This window comes from Erythrolamprus reginae, chromosome 3, assembly GCF_031021105.1.
Source record: "Erythrolamprus reginae isolate rEryReg1 chromosome 3, rEryReg1.hap1, whole genome shotgun sequence".
Classification (NCBI taxonomy): Eukaryota; Metazoa; Chordata; class Lepidosauria; order Squamata; family Dipsadidae; genus Erythrolamprus; species Erythrolamprus reginae.
In genome coordinates, this window is record NC_091952.1 from 135,685,270 (window position 1) to 135,704,813 (window position 19,544).

A 19,544-nucleotide genomic window follows, 5' to 3' on the forward strand; every position below is an offset into this window, starting at 1 on the left:
TGCTTCCTATCTGTAAAACTGTGTGGAGAATGCCTGGTTTCTTTGTTCTTCATCAAACAGGAAAGGTTACAAAGGAGTTTTAATATATCTAAGCTACATTAGTAAAATATGATGGTAGGAAGTTTTAATACCTTCTACTGATGCACCATCATCTGAGAGTGTACAATATATCATACATGTACAGCTTCATATGTGTGTGGCACTCAATTTATCAAAAAACAGCTGTGTAATGAAGTCATACAACCACATGTAATGATGTGCATACAACCAGTTAAATGTGTATATCCTGAAATTAATTATAGTAACATAGAAAACTGACAGCAGAAAAAGATCTAGTGGTCCCTTTAATCTGTCTTTCGGATGATGCTTTTAAATTAATTAATAATAATTATTATTTTAATTATTATTTTCTATTTAATTTTTATATCTCCAACCTATGGGTGGGTTCTAACTTACCTTGCTGCAGGTTCACTTCCTCCTGTGTCACGTGGGCATGCCACATGGGTACATGTGCGCCTTGCACGCATGTGTGTGCGCAGTGCCAAAAAAATCCAAAAAAAGCAAAAAATATGATAGTGACCGCACGCATAGTGTTGGAAACCTTGGCTTCTGTGCATGCTCAAAATAAAAAAAGTTCCCCCCAATTTTTTTTTTAAATGTAAGAAAGATGGTGTCTTCCACCGATTGGCATCGACCAAACCTATTCTATGCCACCATCATGGTATTACCATAGTTTCAGGTGAACTGGTCTGAACCAGGAGGAACCCACCTCTGGCCAAACCATATATGAACAAAATTTAGCATGAAGGTGCTAAGTCCATGGGAATTATCAATATGAAGAGCATTTTTTTTCTCATTGTTTCTCAACAATGCTTAATTAAAGAAAGGTCTCCTAATTTTTACATACTGCCTGTAAGCAATTCAGGGTTTTTATCTCCCTGCTAACATTGGAAATTGTCAGATTCTCAACCAGCTTTCACTTGAGCCCTCCCTCTAAGAGGCCCACAATCTCTGACTGCTGCCTCTGAACTTGTGATGTCTGGGGTAAACAAAATCCAAGACAAACTGCCCTGTAGGGATGAGAATCTTCTGAAGGGCTGGGCCATTTATTCATTTCTGCTCTGGTTCAGCTGGAAGGATTGGGCCGGTCTCCAGGTGGAAGTGATAGATATCTGCTCTTTGGACAAGGTTCATATATTTTACTTCCCATCCAAGAAAGACACACAGAAATCTTGATTGCATTTGGCATAAGGGCAGCTTTCTAAATGAATTGCTTATAATACTTCCTCCAGCTTTTTTTTTTTTGCATATTTCCTATAGCTTCATCTTTTACTTATTTCCTTTTCTTTAGTCTGCCTGCCTTGGTATCCCCCTTCTGACATCAGTGTCGGTAGTTAGATATTGCTTCTTGTATATATAGCAATAGCACTTAGACTTATGTACCACTTCATAGTGCTTTTAATGCCCTCTCTAAGCAGGTTATAGGGTCAGCATGTTACCCCCCAACAATCTGGGTCCTCATTTTACCCCTCTCAGAATTATAGAAGCCTGAGTCAACCTTGAGCCCGTGAGATTTGAACTGCCAAATTGCAATTAGCAGTCAGCAGCAGTATTGCACAGTAAATACTGTGCCACCTAAGCTCTTTCCTTCACAATCAAGTTAGCTTACAACTTAACAACAGTAGCTTATTGTTGTTCAGAGCAAAATTATCTCTTGCTTTCTTTTTGGTCTATAGAATCTTCCTATTGTTTCATGGGTGTTGTTTTAAAAAAATACGTTAATCATTGCAACACAATTTCTGGAGGGCAAAGCAGTTGTAGATAGTCTTCAACTTACAACCATAATTGACTCCAAAATTTTTGTTATTAAGTGAGACATTTGCCCCATTTTACAACTTTGAGTTGCTAAGGGAATCACTGCAGTTGGTAAGTTAGTAACCTTGTTGTTAAGTGAATGTGGCTTCCACGTTGACTTTGTTTGTCAGAAAGTCGCAAACAGTGACCACATGATCCTGGGACAAAGCAACCATCACAAATATGAGCCAGTTGCCAAGCACCTGAATTTTGATGACAAGATCATGGGGATGCTGCAAAGGTTGTATCTATCAAAAAAGGTTACAAATCACATTTTTCAGTGCAGTTGTAATTTTGAATGGTCTCCAAAGTCAACGATGTCCTGTATTTTAGTTTAATGGGACCAAATTTTCTTTGAACAAGTAAAAGAGGCCCGACAACACACTGAAATACCCTCTCCCCAAATTCCAAAGTCTTTGGATTCATGTGAGGTTTTTCTTTGTTTTTGCTTGGATAATTACTACAGTTTAATGGGGGGGGGGGGATTGTTATTCAGAATTTTAAATTTCAATTACTGCTACTCACTGTGAATTGCCAAAGTCCTCCAATGACATCATTTTTTTCAAAGCAGGTAGGTTCCAGTCCTTCCTCTAGGCAGCACTTGATAGAGGCTAGCCCACTCACCCCTGCCCCAATAATGGCCACTTTTCGTCCCATACCTTGGTGTCAGGATAGAGGCTTTTCTGAAGAGGCACCTAGAAAGTTGCAGGAGTATTAATTCACCCACTACTATCTGTTAGACACAGACAACCTCACCCACTACTAGTAGTGCAAAGGTTGTAATTCTGTAGCAATAGTTTTATTATTTCCTTGTAAAGTTGCATAAGCAGGAAGCATTCTCTCCTTCTTTGCCAGTAAGTGTCTGGTAAATTCAAGCACTGTTTATATTGTATATTGGAACACAAATTACTGTTCCCCCTTGCCTCTTTTAACACTAGAACAGAGGTTTTCAAATTTGGCAACTTTAAGACTTGTGGACTTCGTTCAGGTTTAGGAATACTATTATCATGTCATGGATGTGCCTTGTTTTCACTAAACTATACCCAGTTCCTGCAATTATTCATATGTTTTAGGACCCTAATAATTTTTGTTGCTCTTCTCTTAATTCTTTACAAAGTCTCAATATCTTTTTTGTATTGGGGTGACTAAAACTCTATCCAAGAAGGGTTACAAGCCATTTAGCATTAGCAGATAGTTGCTGGTAATATAGACAGAAAGGAAGGCAGAGAGTTAAATGCTGATGGTAGCATAGTTCCTCTGTTATTTGTGTGTGACTTTGCAGCAGACCTACTCCTGGAAGATCTGCATGACTTTTCCTGCACTCCTACCCATTAGTCTTTCTCCCATTCCTGTGTATTCTCTGTAAGCATCAATTTTCTCTGGGGAGAAATCCAGACAACACTTAGTAGATTCTGGATTAATTTCCGTGACCCGGAGGAATATTGTATATAGTCCAGCCTCAGCTTGAATTGGGAACTGTGCTTTCATTATTTCTTGAGTTGGGTAGTTCTGCATTTGAGTATATGTTAGAGTTCTAGATGAGCCACATCAAATAAATTACATTTCACTTAGTATGATGTATCAATTAACCTGAGAGATAATTGATATGCCCAAAGACAAAGTTTTGATTCTAATAATTCTGAAAGCAAAGCACTGATAGTTCCTTCTTTTGTGCATTTCCCTGCCTCTTGAGTAGGGGAGTTCATAATGAAACTGCACCCTACACATTTTGAGAAAGGCAGAGCGAATTACATGCCATACATTTAGATACACTAGTCTACATGTATCTGTACACATTTAGAAGTATTTTAAAGTCATTTTGAATTTTGCAACATAAAATCAATCAGAATTAGGAAAGGGTGCAGCAAAAAAAAAATGCAGAATTTACCCACATAAAGCTGGATATGTTGCACCCGTAGTTTCATGAGTAAGGAGCTCCACAGCTCATTGTGTGTAATTTTGGAAATACTAAAAAGGCCTGGATTGTACACTGGCTAACCTCAATTTGGACTCACATATCCTGGATTCACTAAAGTAAAAGCTAGGGCAGGTTCAAGAACCATCCCTTGGAAATCAGCAGCCTGTAATTTAAAGGGAAACTATGTGAAAAATATTTTGGGACCTGTGCTTGCTTGAAACCTGTCTGGAAGCTCACAGAAAGTGATATCAAACATCTGAAAATAATTGGCATGGAATATTGGGTACTGTAGATTTCTTTCAGAACTTTTGCCCTGGTTGCTAGACCTTCATGGTTGAAAGTTCTCCTTTTGGGAGCCATTGAAGGAATCCTTCTGCTGCCTCTATCAATGCCTCCCCTTTGCCTCAGAAAAATTAAAAGCACTCATCAAGTGTTCCTGACCCGATCAATTTTAATCTTTTGTCAAAAAATGTGTGTTGCATTCATGTGTTTTTTAAAAAAGAGAGGAAGGATTGTAGGAAGTTAGCACCTACTCCCCTTCCAGAAGAATAACATATTTTAGAAAACATTTTAAAAGTAGAATATTATTTAGAATATCCCTGGATGAGAAAATGGAGAAACATGCTTTTAAGTAGCCCCTCCCCCCGCCATCAAGGAATGGGCCCAGCTGTGCCAGTCTATTCTACATAACAAAGGTCTAGCTCTCAAACTTGTCTGGGACACAGACAAAACCTACAGGATTAGCTAAGACCCCTGCACCTTGGGAGTCTGACATTTGCTGGAGAGACGGAGTAACGACACGGACACAAGAGCTGGATTTAAACTGGGTCATTTTTATTAACATAAATTTGCATAATTTATTCAATAAATTTGCATATATTAGCATAATCAACCATGACCCGGAAATGGACCTGCAGGGTCAAACAAACACTTCCAGGGCGGAAATGACGTTAGGGCAAAAACTTCCTGGGCAACTCATGGGCGTATCTCGATGCAAGTCCAGGTGAGGGACCACTCCATCACCTGCAACCCTGCCATGCTTTGCATGAGGGGGGTCCCACCGGCTAACCCGAATCCGGGAATTTAAAGGTGCAGGACCCAAAGACAGGTTCCCCCCAGCTGCTCAGGCAGTCGCTCCCTCCATGAGCTTGCAGAGAACCTGTCAATCATCCCCAAAGATGCCCAAGGGAGAACGCGCGGTTGCTAAACCCCCCCCCCAGTTTTCCGCCCCTAACCTGCCATGGAGCGGGGGTCAGATCTCTATCTTGGCCCCCCAACTCCCCCCTCTAGCTGCGCCAGCTCACGCAGAGACCGCTGCAGGTCCTGTAAGAAAATGGCGTTCCCCTGTACTGACAGGTGAACGCCATCGGCCCGGTAAAGCCACGGCCGATCTACAGTGATGAGGGGATGGGCCACTACAACCCCACCTAAATTCCCTGACTACCCTTCCCAGGGCCATATTGCCTCTACACCCGGTGAATGGCCCTAAGGGAAATGGCGACCCACAAAGATCCCCTGGGGATCGAAGACCGCACCACATACGTGGCGGGCCACACAGAGTGAAGCCACCGCAGGCTTCCGCAAGCCTGGCGGGTCCCCAACCGACCCCCAAGCAGTACCGGTCCTTGCCCAAAGAGCAAGACCAGCGACCGGGGCGCGGCAATGGGATGCCGCCCTCCCCGAACAACTGGGCGTAGCCATGGGATGCCACCCGCCCAGCACCGCCTGGGCGCAGCAATGGTATGCCGCCCTCCCAGCAACACCTGGGCGCAGCAACAGGATGCCGCCCTCCCAGCACCACCTGGGCGCATCAATGGGATGCCGCCCTCCCAGCACACATCCAGGCGCAGCAATGGAATGCCGCCCCTGGCACCAACTGGGCACAGAAATAGGATGCCGCCCTCCCAACACACATCCAGGCGCAGCAATGGAATGCCGCCCCTGGCACCAACTGGGCTCAGCAATGGGATGCCGCCCTCCCAGCACATATCCAGGCGCAGCAATGGAATGCTGCCCCGGCACCAACTGGGCGCAGCAATGGGATGCCGCCCTCCCAGCACTAACTGGGCGCAGCAATGGGATGCCGCCCTCCCAGCCCCAACTGGGCGCAGCCATGGGATGCCGCCCTCCCAGCACAACTCTGAGCGCAGCAATGGGGTGCCGCCCCTGGCACCGACTGGGCGCAGCAATGGGATGCCGCCCTCCCAGCACCGCCTGGGCGCAGCAATGGGATGCCGCCCTCCCAGACCAACTGGGCGCAGCAACGGGATGCCGCCCTCCCAGCACCGCCTGGGTGCAGCAATGGGATGCCGCCCTCCCAGGACCACCTGGGCGCAGCAATGTAATGCCGCCCTCCCAGCAATAGCAGTAGAAACACCCGTCCCACCGCACACCACGTCTCCCCCGCCAGCCAACAAGGACCCAGCCGCCACGATGGCAGGGTCCCCACCCCCGATGGTACCTTGTTGCTGAGTGGTCGGAGAAGCACAATGACCCAAAGCAACACCATCGGTCGCGTCCTGGCGGGGTTGAAAGAAGGGGACCAAAGGGAGCCCTGGCCTAAGATCTTACCCCGGACCCTCAGCTGGCCGTTCGTAACCTAAAACAGGCCGCCGACCGCCGGCGGTCGGCATCCCCGAATCCTCAGTATCGAGAACGCCGTCACCGCACTAGAGGCGGCGCCACTGCGGAACGAGCGTTCCCACAAGCGGCTGGATCCACGCTTGGCCTAGCCAAACCCTGTACTCCAAAACCCGCCCGACTAAGGCAATGAGATGGAAGGCCAAAAGGACCTAGCAACCACCGATAAGGCCCTGGCCAGCCGTCCCGCATCTTCACTATGCGGAACTCACCATAAATCCACAAACCAGCCCCCGCCTTAGACAAAAGGCGAGGCCGGCCACCTGGACCTCAAAGTCCTAACTGAAAGGCCACACTGCCTAAACTGGACACAAATATGGCCAGGTACACAACTGGGGCAGGCCAGCTATAGGGGTAACCCGTATCCTGCCTGAACTCCCCGAACTCTGCACCCGTCTGCTGCTAATCCCCCAGAGTGCCAGGCACCACAGAGAGGGCCATAGCCCAGCAGACCTTTACTCTCCTACGCCCGGGAGCCCCCCCAGACTCCAAAGGTGGCCGGGAAACGCCTCTGGTGACTCTCGGGCCCACGGGGCCAGGGTCCGAAACCTGGACAACTGACCACGGGACAAGGCATCAGCGACCCCGTTATCCACCCTGGGGACATGCCTAGCCAAAAACAACGTGTTTAGGGACAAGGACCTGTGCACAAAATGGCGGACAAGCCGCATGACCCTGTCGCTCTGAGAGGACAGGGCATTCACCACATGGACAACCACTAGGTTGTCACCAAAAGTGCACGGTCTTGTCCCTAAACTGCTCCCCCCAAAGCTCTAAGGCCACTACTAAGGGGAAGAGCTCTAAGAACGTAAGGTCCTGAACCAACGAAGAGGCACTCCATTCCGGAGGCCATGCCGACCAGCACCACTGGTCACCTAAAACTACCCCGAAACCACAAGTCCCCGCGGCATCAGAACAGAGCTGCAACTCGGCTTCCAAAAGAAGCTCGTGCCTCCAAAAGACAAACCATTAAACCTGACCAAGAAATCCCGCCACACGTCGAGGTCAGCCCTGACCCCAGCGCAAAGGCGGGTACGATGATGGGGCAAACGGAGCCCCTTCATCGCGTCGTACAACCTCCTGGAAAAAACCCTACCAGGAACAACCACCCGACAGGCAAAATTAAGAATGCCTGCCAATTTCTGAAGCTGCCGTAGGGTAACCTTCCGGCAGCCCAGCACCTCATCGAGCTTTCTTCTGATCTTAAGCAACTTCTCTAAGGGCAATCTGGAAGATTGCTCCACTGAATCCAATTCAATACCCAGAAAGGTAATCCTGGTGGCCGGGCCTTTGGTCTTCTCAGAGGCTAAAGGCACCCCTAACTGAGCACAAAGGGCTTCGAAGTCCCGCATTAGAGCAAAACATTGCTCCAAATGCGCAGGCCCTGCCACCAAGAAATCATCAAGGTAGTGAACGACCGAGCCCAGACCACTGCGCCTCCTGAGCGCCCACTCCAAGAAGGTGCTAAAACTCTCGAAACGAGAGCACGAGACAGAGCAACCCGTGGGTAAAGCTCTGTCCACGTAATAACCTCCCTCAAAATGGAAGCCCAACAGCTCAAAGTCGTCTGGGTGTATGGGGAGGAGCCGAAATGCCGACTTAATGTCGCATTTTCCCATAAGGGCTCCAATCCCACACTTCCTAACCATAGTCACGGCTGCATCAAAGGATGCGTGCCGGACTGAACAAAGTCCGTCAGGAACTAAATCATTCACTGACTCCCCTTTAGGAAAAGACAAGTGGTGAATCAACCTAATTCACCACTCGCCTTTGTTGGGGACCACCCCTAATGGGGACACCCCAAAATTCGGAAAGGGCGGCTCCGGGAAGGGCCCCAGGCCCCTCCCCTCGGCCACCTCCTTCGCTACTTTGGACCGAACAATGTCTTCGTGTCCCACAACCGACCTGAGGTTGTTGGACACGAAGGCTTGCCTACCCGCCATGTAAGGGATCCTAAATCCCTGTGAGAAACCTAGCAAGAGAGCAGCCGCTCTCGAGCGAGGGTGGTAGTCTCTCAACCAACCCTCGAGCGTGCTTAAATACTTGGGCTGGACCCATTTTCTCCCAGTAGGTGGGGTTTGTTCCCTGGACCCCCTCCCCTCTTAACCATCCCCTTTTAGGGGCAGGGGCACACCGAAGTGGCATGGGCACCTCGCCCTCCCTCACGCACGGCTGTACCTACAAAAGGGGGCGAAAAGAAGCCCCTTTGCAGCAAAGCCCTGACATGCATCGAACGGGTCCCACACTGTGGTGGCCCCCATACCTAATACCCCTGGCCCCTACGGGTAAGCTGTCAAAAGGGGCGGAGGCACTACTGCCAGCGTTGGCGGGGTCCAAGACCCCCCCCCCGCCCCCAACACACCAGGCCCTAGCAAAAGAGCTGCCCCAGGGGCCTGTGTCCCTGCAGTACGAGCCGGTGAGGGGGGGGCAGACCTGGTTACAGGTGCCCCCCCAAACCCCCCCCAAGAAACTGGGCCCGGGTGTCACCAACCGTATCCCCCCACAGCAGGACCCACCGGGGCCCCCTTCCTGGCTAGCCCTGGCCAAGGGCCTCAGCACCCTCCAAGGCACAGCTACCGTGGGGCTACCATAATATGAAATAATCAATATTTGACTATAACATGACTGAAGTTGGACTATGACTTTACTAAAAGAGTAGTAGATCCTTGGAACAAACTTCCAGCAGCTTGGTAGATAAATCCACAGTAACAGAATTTAAACATGCCTGTGATAAACACATATCCATCCTGACAAGATACAGCAAATAGTATAAGGGCAGACTAGATGGACCAAGAGGTCTCTTCCTGCCATCAGACTTCTATGTTTCTATATAAATATTTAAATAATTGTCTGCTCATAATATATATATATATAAATATATTAATCGCGTTAACCAAAATTACCAATATAATCAGTTTCATTATTATTATTAATGTGTTATCTCATTCTTATTTTTACACAGTAATGCCAAGAGGGCAGCAAATGGCCTCTGCCCGCACAGGCAGCGCAGCAGCAAGGAGCTGCCGCCAAGGGCCTAACTGCCCCCTATACTGGGGCCACAAAACGGGGGGGGTGCCACCCGATCCCCCCCGCCCGATCCCCCACGGTCCCGAGGAGGCGACCAGAAGGATCACCCCCAGGGCAAAATAGAGGGCCGAAACAGACCCGGCCTTCACGCCGGACCCAAAGCCCCCCAGACCGCTCCACGAGCCTCCGGTGAGGCTTCCAAAATGGCGGCCGCAACCCTCGGCCGCCTCTCACGAAGCGGGAGAAGAGGGGCAGACCGCCGGCCACGGATGGGGCTTTCGCCCAGCTGCTCCAAGTAGCTGCAGCCACCTCAAGCCTCCGACGAGGCTTCCAAAAGAGGCGGCCGCCCACGCGGCTGCCGAAAGGACTCCACGAGCAGACAGCCATGTGTCTGCTCGAGGCTGCTGTCCGGGCGAGAAGGCTGAGCCTCGGGCCTGCTCGCCCTTATATAGGGCAAGCAGGCCCCGCCCGGACCAATCAGCAGCCGGGCCAAACAGGCCCGAAATCCCGAGCGAAGTCTCGCCTCGCGAGACTTCACTCGGGATCCAAAATGGCGGCCGCCATGAGGGTCCGGTGTCTTCCGGTCCCTCCAGCAAAGCCTGCCTGACGGGTAAGTCCGGCGCCGTCATTCTTACACGGGAATAGGAAACTCTTAAGATGGGGCCCAACCGAGGGTATTAAACTAGGGCACTCCCAGCATCTCAGCCCTTCTCTTCCCCTTCAACATCTTCAAGGCATGTGATTCTCCTTTTTCCCAAGACTTCAGACCATATGGTCCTGCTATCTATCAATAAACCATCTTTCCAAGCATTCACCATGCTTCCAGTGTTTTTCCCCACTTGGAACCGAACCAGAAGGATATTCCTTACATTTTCCCCATAACTTACCAGTATTTCTGAAGTTGCTTTCTGAGCATACTTTTAGCAAATAAAATCATATTCATTTCACACTATTTCCTGTTTTCATAGCAGCCAGCTCCTTTATTTTGCTTCCTAAAAAGTTTTTGCCCACACTGTTCTGTGATCACAAGGATATCTGCATCCTGCAGGATACCCCTGTGCAATATTTATGTAACTGAGTTGTTGATTAATGAACATTTGCAGAACTTACGTGTGCAAATTTATTTGACTTGAGGCAAAAATCACAAGCACAGGGCAAACAAAGGAACAAGAGTTAAAATTTGTTGTTACAACTGTGATTAAGAAACAAAAATGCTTCAGATATCTTTTTCTGCAGCAGCATAAATGCAGTATTTCAAGAAGTTTTAGTGTGGAGGAGGACCTAAATAGGAAAAGATAAATCACTTATGTTTATGCTGTCCAAATATTTTGACTCATCTGGCAGGAATTAAGAGAGAGAAGAAATGGGGAGAGTTTAGAGAAGAGAGTTAAAATGTTCCCTCCAGTAGCTGCTTTCACAGAGCTTTTTTAGGGGTGGGGGAAGTAAAGAAAATTATTGTACATGCCTTAAATAGGAGGTATGAGAGGAATGTTTTCTCCTTTTTAATTCATAAATTAAATTAATTATTTTTTCCTCTTTAATTCACTAACTTCGCTGTAAACGGCAGACTCTCTTCACACAGCTTTATAGAAAGCAGCATTGCATAATCCACAGTTAGGCGAAAGTTTGTGGAGAGGTTTGCAGGAGAGGCGGAGTAACGACACGGACACAAGAGCTGGATTTAAAACTGGGTCATTTTATTAATTAAATTTGCATAATTTATTTAAATAAATTAGCATAATTAGCATAATTAACTATAACCCTAACAAGGACCCGCAGGCTCAAACAATTGCTTCCGGGGTGGAAAATGACGTCAGATAAACTTCCGGGGCAACTTATGGGCGTAGCTCCATGCTAATCCAGGTGAGGGACCACTCCCTCACCTGAGACATTGCCATGCGCTTGCATGTGGGAGGTCCCGCCGGCTAACCCCTACCAGGGGAATTAAATGTGTGGGACCCAAAGACAGGTTCCCCCCAATTGCTCAGGTCGCTCACACCACAAGCCTTTGGAGAGAACCTGTCAATTATCCCCAAAGATGCCCAATGGAGAACACGCAGTTGCTAAACCACCACCCAGTTTTCCGCCTCTAACCTGCCTACCCAAATGACCAAAGGTAAGCCAATTAACCTAAACAGGGGCAAAGCACCCCCTAAACGCTTATCCCTCTCCCCAGTGTGGAATAGGCGAAAAAACGATCTTGGCAAATGCCAAAAACGCCAAAAATTCCTATTCGGCCCTATAGGGCGACCCCAAGTGGCACACTGCAAGATAAGGCGGGCAGGTGGGTGTTTGTTGTTCAGCCGAGTCCGGGGCGAAAAGGCAGAGCCCAAGCCTGCCAGCCCTTATATAAGGCTCGCAGGCTCCTCCCCGGACTCGTGACCGGGTAGGCCCAAGCCACCCGATATTTCAGCTGAGATCTCGCAAAGCCTCGCGAGATCTCGGCCCTTCTCCCAAAATGGCGGCTATGCCGGCAGCTGTGTCCCCCAGCCCTCCCGCAAAAGCACTGGGGGATGAAGACACCCAGCGGTATTGCAGGAGAGGCAGAGTAACGACACGGACACAAGAGCTGGATTTAAAACTGGGTCATTTTATTAATTAAATTTGCATAATTTGCATAACCACCACCCAGTTTTCCGCCCCTAACCTCCCACGGAGTGGGGGTCAGATCTCTATCTTGGCCCCCTGACTCCCCACTCTAACTGCACCAGTTCGCGCAGTGACCTCTGCAGGTCCTGTAAGAAGATGGTGTTCCCTGGGTCTGATAGGTGAACACTGACAGCCCGGTAAAGCCATGGCTGAACTATGGTGACGTGGGGATGAGGGCAACACTACCCCACCTAACTCTCTGATTGCCCTACCCGAAGCCTTATTCATTCTTTTCCTGCGGTGAATGGCCCTAGGGGAAATTCCAGTAGCATCTATATAAAGACATGCATTGTTTTCCCCCTTGAATACTACACCAGTTGTAACTTGCATTTGACTTGACTAACAGCCCCAAACTGAGAAATAATTCAGGCTTTTCAGTACCCACAAAAGGCTTTTCTCTTGTAAATGTTTACAGCAGGCAGATATTATCTGAGTAATGTCAGTGGGTTTAATTGCAATCCTCAGATATTGTGACTCCTGGAAACAGATGAGTTGGTTCGTTGGAAATGAGTGATTGTCCTCAGTCTTTCCAATGGCTTTGTTCCAGGGCAAGTCCCAGATTATGAACATTTCACACAAAGAAGGGAAATGCTATTGTTAGAAGAAAAATCACAGGTTCAGTTCTAAGCCAGGAGAAAAGCACTGGAAATAAAATGGAGACTGGAGGCTGATTGGAAAGAAAGGTTCCCTTGATTGATAAAGCAGAACCACCATCAACCACATGTGATTCTGAAACAGCTGACAAAACGGAGTTTAGAGTGGGTGGGGTTTATATCTTCTAGATTCCTATGGGGTCATGTAGGGGTCATGGCTGGCTCTATAGGCAAAGGGGAAAATGCAAATTCTAGATGTTTGTCTGAGCTAATTTTCTCAACCTTTAGCTTGATGTTGTTGCTTATCCAAAGTTTCTGCCTGACTTGGTCTTCCTGCATTTCTATAAACTGTCCTTCTCAGTTTCTGCTTGGGGCAGGGAAAAGGGGACTGGTTTCTTCCTCCATTAAGGTTTTTCCCCCATTTCTCCTTTAGGGGAAATATTCTATCTTGCCTTTTTAATATCTCCTAAAATAATTCATTCTTCGGGTAGGCATATGTGCTTCCCACACTACTTTAAAAGAAAAATCCCAGGAACAGCAAGATTTCTGTACCCCCAGAATTAGTGGAATTCTGTAGTGTTGGGATTAAATCTGATTGTTTCTTCCCAATCTAGAAACAAATTGCTTCCAGACACCAGAATAGGACATCTACTGTGTTGTGGTTGGATCACAGCCAGCTCCTCTGATAATGGATTTTGAGCCAGATGAGCCAGGTCTGTCTGAGCATTGGAGACCCGTGTGGCTATCGGATATTTCAGACAGTGAGGGGGAAGGAGAGATGAACGCTGAAGGTTCTGGAGAGATAGAGGTGGAGGCCCTCGCAATGCCATTGGAACCCCCAGCTAGGATCTTGCTGAGTCAGATGAGGAGGGGGTGATTAATGATGCAATCCTGAATGTGTGTGTGCAAAGGATTAGGGGGAGAGAGGAACAGATGCACAAATGCAGGAGGAGATCTTGATCACAGCTGAGAGTAATAGGGAATTATGCAGCATGCATAAAAGGGGAGATTTGTGGGAGTGTTCTTTGCAGGAGTTATCGTTAGTGGTTTAACAGAGAAAGAGAAACAGATCCAGAGTTTTCTCTAATCCAATATCCCTGCTTTCTTGGAGAAACCTAGCCTTTGGGAAATTGCTTTATGAAAGACTGCAGCTATTGCAAACATAGTGAGTACCTTTGCTTCAGCCCAGTTCGGAGACATTATTTACAAACTGAAGTGTCCGCATAGTAACAGCTGGCTGCTAGAGCCATGTTCGCTGGTCCCTATCCAGGGTGCTGATTGGGCGCGTATGCCCCAGTTACATTGTAAGCGGGAAAGTTTCTCTGTGTTGATTGGTGGCTGCCTCAGGCAGCTAGCTGTATAAAAGCCTGTGTATTGAATTTATCTGTAAGCCTGTACCTGCCTCTGCTGGCATGTGTTCCTATTAAAACTTCATATTTGAATAAGGCCTCAGTTATTATACAAACCTTGGGGTTTTTTGGACATTTGTTATTGGCCTTGAAGATTTATTTATTTGTTTATTTGTTTATGTATTGGTTTATTGGTTCATTGGTTTATTGGTTTATTGGTTTATCTATCTATCTATCTATCTATCTATCTATCATCTATCTATCTATCTATCTATCTATCTATCTATCTATCTATCTATCTATCTATCTATCTATCTATCTTCTATGCCACCCAAACCCAAAGGACTCAGAGCAGCTTACAACAATATAAAAAGTACAGTTAACAATAAAAAGAAGTCAAGTACAAATTAAAACAATAACCCAAGTTAAAACCCACAACTCAGCAATCCAATCAAAATATACATACCATTCAATACAATTTGGCCATGAAAGATGTACAATTCATGGCACCCAGGCCTGCTGGCAAAGCCAGGTCTTTGTAGCCTTCTGGAAGGCCAGCAGGGTGGAAGCAGTATGGACATCAGGGGGGAGTTGGTTCCATAGAGCCAGGGCAGCCACAGAGAAAGCCCTCCCCCATGGTACCACCAACCTGAATTGCATAGTCGACGAGACCCAGAGAAGGCAAACCCTGTGCGATCATATTGAGGTATACGGCAGGAGATGGCCCTGTAAATAGTCTGGCCCTAAGCCATGTAGGGCTTTATAGATAATAACCAACACCTTGAATTGTGACTGGAGACCAATTGGTAGCCCGTGCAGCTCGTGGAGTATAGGTGTTATATAGGTGTGCAGAGGTGCACCCAAGACAGTTCGTGCGGCAGCATTCTGGACTATTTGCAATCTCCGAACACTCTTCAAGGGCAGCCCCATGTAGAGCACATTGCAATAGTCAAGATGGGAGGTGATGAGGGCCTGAGTGACTGTGAATAAAGCCTCCTGATCCAGAAAGGGCCACAACTGGTATACCAGGTGAACCTGGGCAAAGGTCCTCCTGGCCCCAGCCAAGAGATGGTCATAAAGACTCAACTGTGGATCCAGGAGGACTTATCTGAGGGGATCAACCCCCCCCCCCGAGCAATAGAATAGAATAGAATAGAATTTTATTGGCCAAGTGTGATTGGACACACAAGGAATTTGTCTTGGTGCATATGCTCTCAGCGTACATAAAATAAAATATACATTTGTCAAGAATCATGTGGTACGACACTTAATGATTGTCATAGGGGTCAAATAAGCAATGAAGAAGCAATATTAATAAAAAAAATGGATGGACAGATAGAATGGTCCTTAGGAGGAAATGCCCACAGCAACTTGGTCTTGTCTGGGTTGAGCATGAGACTGTTGGCTCCCATCCAGACCCTTACAGCTTCAAGGCACTGGCACATTATTTCCACCATTTTACTGAATTGGCACAAGGTGGAGATGTATAGCTGGGTATCATCAGTGTACTGTTGATATCTCACCCCATGTTGATGGATGATCTCACCCAGCAGCTTCATGTAAATGTTAAATAGTAGGGGGGACAGACACCTGCGACACCCACAATGTATGGGCCTAGGGGTGGACCTCTGACTCCCCACTAACACCAACAAGATAACTCAGACTCTTTGGTAATAAACCATACTTACGGTTCTCAGCCAACTTGTTAATTGAAATATATTTTTGTGTTACTAAAACTCCAGCCTGTGTGTTTTACTTCAAACTTAATTACTGCTTAGCTGTCTTGTCAGGCAGAACTTACTATATGCATTTTTTGTCTTGGTCCAAGGTTGTGATATTCAACTGGATATTACCTGCTAACCAATGATACCAATTAACTTCATAGTAAATGCTAAATAAGGATGTTAGCGTTGACCTCTATGGTGTAACACAGTGGAAGACTTTTGATATAATCTCTTTTCTTATCCCCAAAAATCTCCCTCTCAAAAAGAAACATTATTATAAAGTAGTTCTCCCCATTCCTCCTTGGACCAAGAGGTTAGTTTGATAGATATGATTACCACTATTCTTTCTATGTTGAGGCTATCAAAAGCTATTGAGAAATCCATTAAGTTCACGAGTTACATTATCCATGTTCAAAGGTCATCATCAAGTATCATGGTCCCCCAGTTATATTTCTTGCTGAATTGCCTTGCATTTTCCTTTGTATTAGGAGAGAGAACAATCAATTTTCTTCTTTCTTCTTGTAGGTCACCATTTTCTTATGGATTATTTCACCCACCATGTTTTTATATCTAACATTTTAAACTTTTTTCTTTTGAAATTTGCAATCTATTCCACACCATAATTGTTATCATGAATAAAAATAGAAATTGTTGCTAATTATTATGCAATGGCATTTAAAATTGTTAATGTAGTTGTAATTATTTAAAGTGTAGAATTTGTTTATTATAGCATACCTGACAGCAAGGGTTCAGTGATATTAAACATATATTTCATATGATATTATTTAAAACATTTATAGTGCAATTTGCAAGGCATAATATCTTGACAACAACGGTACCTATTGTCAAGGCCATAGTCTTATCAATTTAACGTATAAAAACTAAATTAACAATTAAAAAGGCTAATAAATCAATACCTTTGAATTATGACAGTGGATAAAGTTTTTGAGAATACTCTTAAGAAGAATAAATTTTTCAGTACCAAAACTATACTACTCACTGCAAGCACTAGTAACGAAATTAAAGTTTAAATATTTTTAATGTAGTGCAAATTTCTTTGGAGAAGACACCAATATATGGTAAACATAAAAGGAAATAGAAAAATGGTTTTAATAAGCATAGCTATTAAAACTGATATCATGAATATTAGTTTATCTAAGATATGATTATGAAATTTCAGTTGAGAGTTCTGAAGCTTGATATTTTTGTCAATTTTCTTTCACATTTTTTAAGAATATAGTTCCCATTATATATGATTACTAACAGTGATGACTGAACCTTGAGAAAATTATAGCTAAAATGCATATGCCAATATCCATTACTCATCACAGTAAAATGAAACTCTGAATTTAGTTGCCAGATTAAGGAATCATATTACTTTCATGTTCCATTTCCCAAGGGACCAGGTTCAGCAATGCTGAAAGTTCTGAGTCATCTTATATTCTCGACAAGTTTCCAATATTTTAAAAAATAGTACAATGTCCAATGGAGTAAATTAATGCCCTGGCATTGCAAACATCTCGGGAAGGAATAAAAAATATGTGTGTTAAAACAAAGCCTTGGTGGCGCAGTGGTTAGAGTGCAATACTGCAAGCTATTTCTGCTGACTGCTGGCTATAGTAAACCAGTTCAAATCTCACCAGGTTCAAGATTGTCTCAGCCTTCCCTCCTTCCAAGGTGGGTGACCCACATGACAACATGAGGACCCAGATTGTTGAGGGTGATATGCTGACTCTGTAAACCGCTTAAAGAGGGCTGTAAAGCACTGTGAAGCGGTATATAAGTCTAAGTGCTATTGCTAAGTGCTATTGCTATATGTATCTATTACCATATATACATATGGTAGGCAAACATATGCAATCATTTTTTGTGTAAATAGAGCATCAATAGGTATGCTACTTAAAGTAGGAAGATATTGCTACCAAAATGCTAAATGATTACAATCCTTTGCTTCTAGCCATATAAGATAATTTGGGGTATAGTCTAAAATATCTGGGGAGTAGTAGATTGGGGAGGCTGACTTGGTTAGAGTATGTCAAGTCACACAATTAACTTTTTTATATACTTATTCTCTAATCAGCTCTGTAAATAGACACTATTATGTTCATTAAAGCAAAATTAAAATAAAGGCAACATTCAAACAAACCTCTTAGCTTAGTTTTCTTATGTTTGCAGTCAAAACAAGACATTAATGGTGGAGGGAGGTTTGTACAGTTATTGGTCACATATTCTGAAGAAAAAGTTAATTCCTGCATGAGAGCCTTCCAAATGATTAATTATAGTAATAGTAATTAATCTGATTTCTATCTGGTCAAGTAATACATTCAAATTCATATTTTGTAGTAACATTTAGGGAACTCTAATTTTTTGTAGAGGTACTTGGAGTACCATGTTCTTTTTAAAAAGAGAAATTGCACCTTGGTTGTCCCAAAGTGGAATGCAAAAACTAATTGAAACAAAGGTAAATTCCAACCAAGATAACAAATACGGCAAGTCCTTTCAATAGGCAAGAGAAGCAATTCAAGGAATCTTCCACAACTCGGGTTCTTATAGGCTTCAGAACTCGTTCCCACTGGTTCAGGATGGCATTTCTGGCCCCATTCCATTTTCCGGGTCCAGTCAGACGATACTGGTAGGGAGTGCAGGGGCCAAAGAAAATCTTCATTGCTAGTATGGGATCTTTGAGAAGTAGAGCTGGCACACTAGGCTTTATACCAATGAAAGAACCAAGTTCATCACAGTACACAATGCAATCTGTTTTCAGGACTTCATCAAAGGACAAGCCAAACCTTAATCAAATAGCACAAAGGAAGGGACAGGAAATATGTACAGTTAGTAAATTAAATACACAGCCTGGCTTGGAAATTTTTGTCCTTTTTCTTTGAATCTTTAATATTTAGTTTCCTCCAAAACTTAAATTTTTTACAAATCTGTTTGGAGACAATATACAGTGATCCCCCGTTTATTGCGTCCCCAACCATTGCGAACAGGGTACTTCGCTATTTTTCAACCCGGAAGTCAAAATACCATCTACGCATGCGTGCCCGTGGGCACGCATGCGTAGATGGCAACCGGGAGATCAGCTGCTGGGTGGCTTCCCTGAGTCTTCCCCCTCTTGCTGGCGTCAGCGAGGAGTTTCCCCACCGCCCACGCAAACTCCTCGCTACCGCCCGCCCTTCGCCCGCCCACGCCGTTCATTCTCGGCGCTTTCGAGCTGAGTCCGGGAGCGAATTCGCTCCCGGACTCAGCTCGAAAGCGGCGAGAATGAACGGCGTGGACAAGCCGTTCCTTGCCGTTCGTTCTCGGCGCTTTCGAGCTGAGTCCGGGAGCGAATTCGCTCCCGGACTCAGCTCAAAAGCAGCGAGAATGAACGGCGTGGAAAAGCCGTTCCTTGCCGTTCGTTCTCGGCGCTTTCGAGCTGAGTCCGGGAGCGAATTCGCTCCCGGATTCAGCTCGAAAGCGGCGAGAATGAACGGCGTGGAAAAGCCGTTCCTTGCCGTTCGTTCTCGGCGCTTTCGAGCTGAGTCCGGGAGCGAATTCGCTCCCGGATTCAGCTCGAAAGCGGCGAGAATGAACGGCGTGGAAAAGCCGTTCCTTGCCGTTCGTTCTCGGCGCTTTCGAGCTGAGTCCGGGAGCGAATTTGCTCCCGGACTCAGCTCGAAAGCGGCGAGAGCCAGCGCCCCCCGGACCCCCAACCCGGGTTTGGGGGGCTGCTAGGAAGCCCTCCATGCCGGCGGCAAACAGCCGCGCCGCCCCCAATCTTCGGCTCCTCGCTAGCGCTGTGGGAGTA

General features: G+C 45.9%; 2 protein-coding genes across 9 annotated transcripts in view; both read right to left on the reverse strand.

The window, feature by feature from the left end:
• The window catches only part of LOC139164521 (dimethylaniline monooxygenase [N-oxide-forming] 4-like), a 46,607-nt gene extending 35,592 nt beyond the window's left edge, over positions 1–11,015 (reverse strand). Inside the window, exons 1-2 of one of the 8 annotated variants that reach the window (XR_011558630.1) lie at positions 10,327–10,495; positions 2,380–2,549 (exon numbers count right to left, since the gene is read on the reverse strand). Coding sequence is in view for 4 of the 8 variants with exons in the window: in XM_070746773.1 (XP_070602874.1) it covers positions 2,380–2,511 (132 nt within the window). In the remaining 4 variants the exon portion in view is untranslated. Of the gene's footprint in view, positions 1–456; positions 611–2,379; positions 2,774–10,326; positions 10,496–10,904 lie in introns of those variants that run through there. The other 7 variants (XM_070746773.1, XM_070746769.1, XM_070746777.1 and 4 more) reach the window with 7 other exon arrangements.
• A 4,158-nt stretch (positions 11,016–15,173) lies between these two features.
• The window catches only part of LOC139164537 (flavin-containing monooxygenase 1-like), a 43,381-nt gene continuing 39,010 nt past the window's right edge, over positions 15,174–19,544 (reverse strand). Inside the window, 1 exon segment of the mRNA XM_070746808.1 lies at positions 15,174–18,543. Coding sequence (XP_070602909.1) covers positions 18,201–18,543 — 343 coding nt within the window. The 3' untranslated portion in view covers positions 15,174–18,200.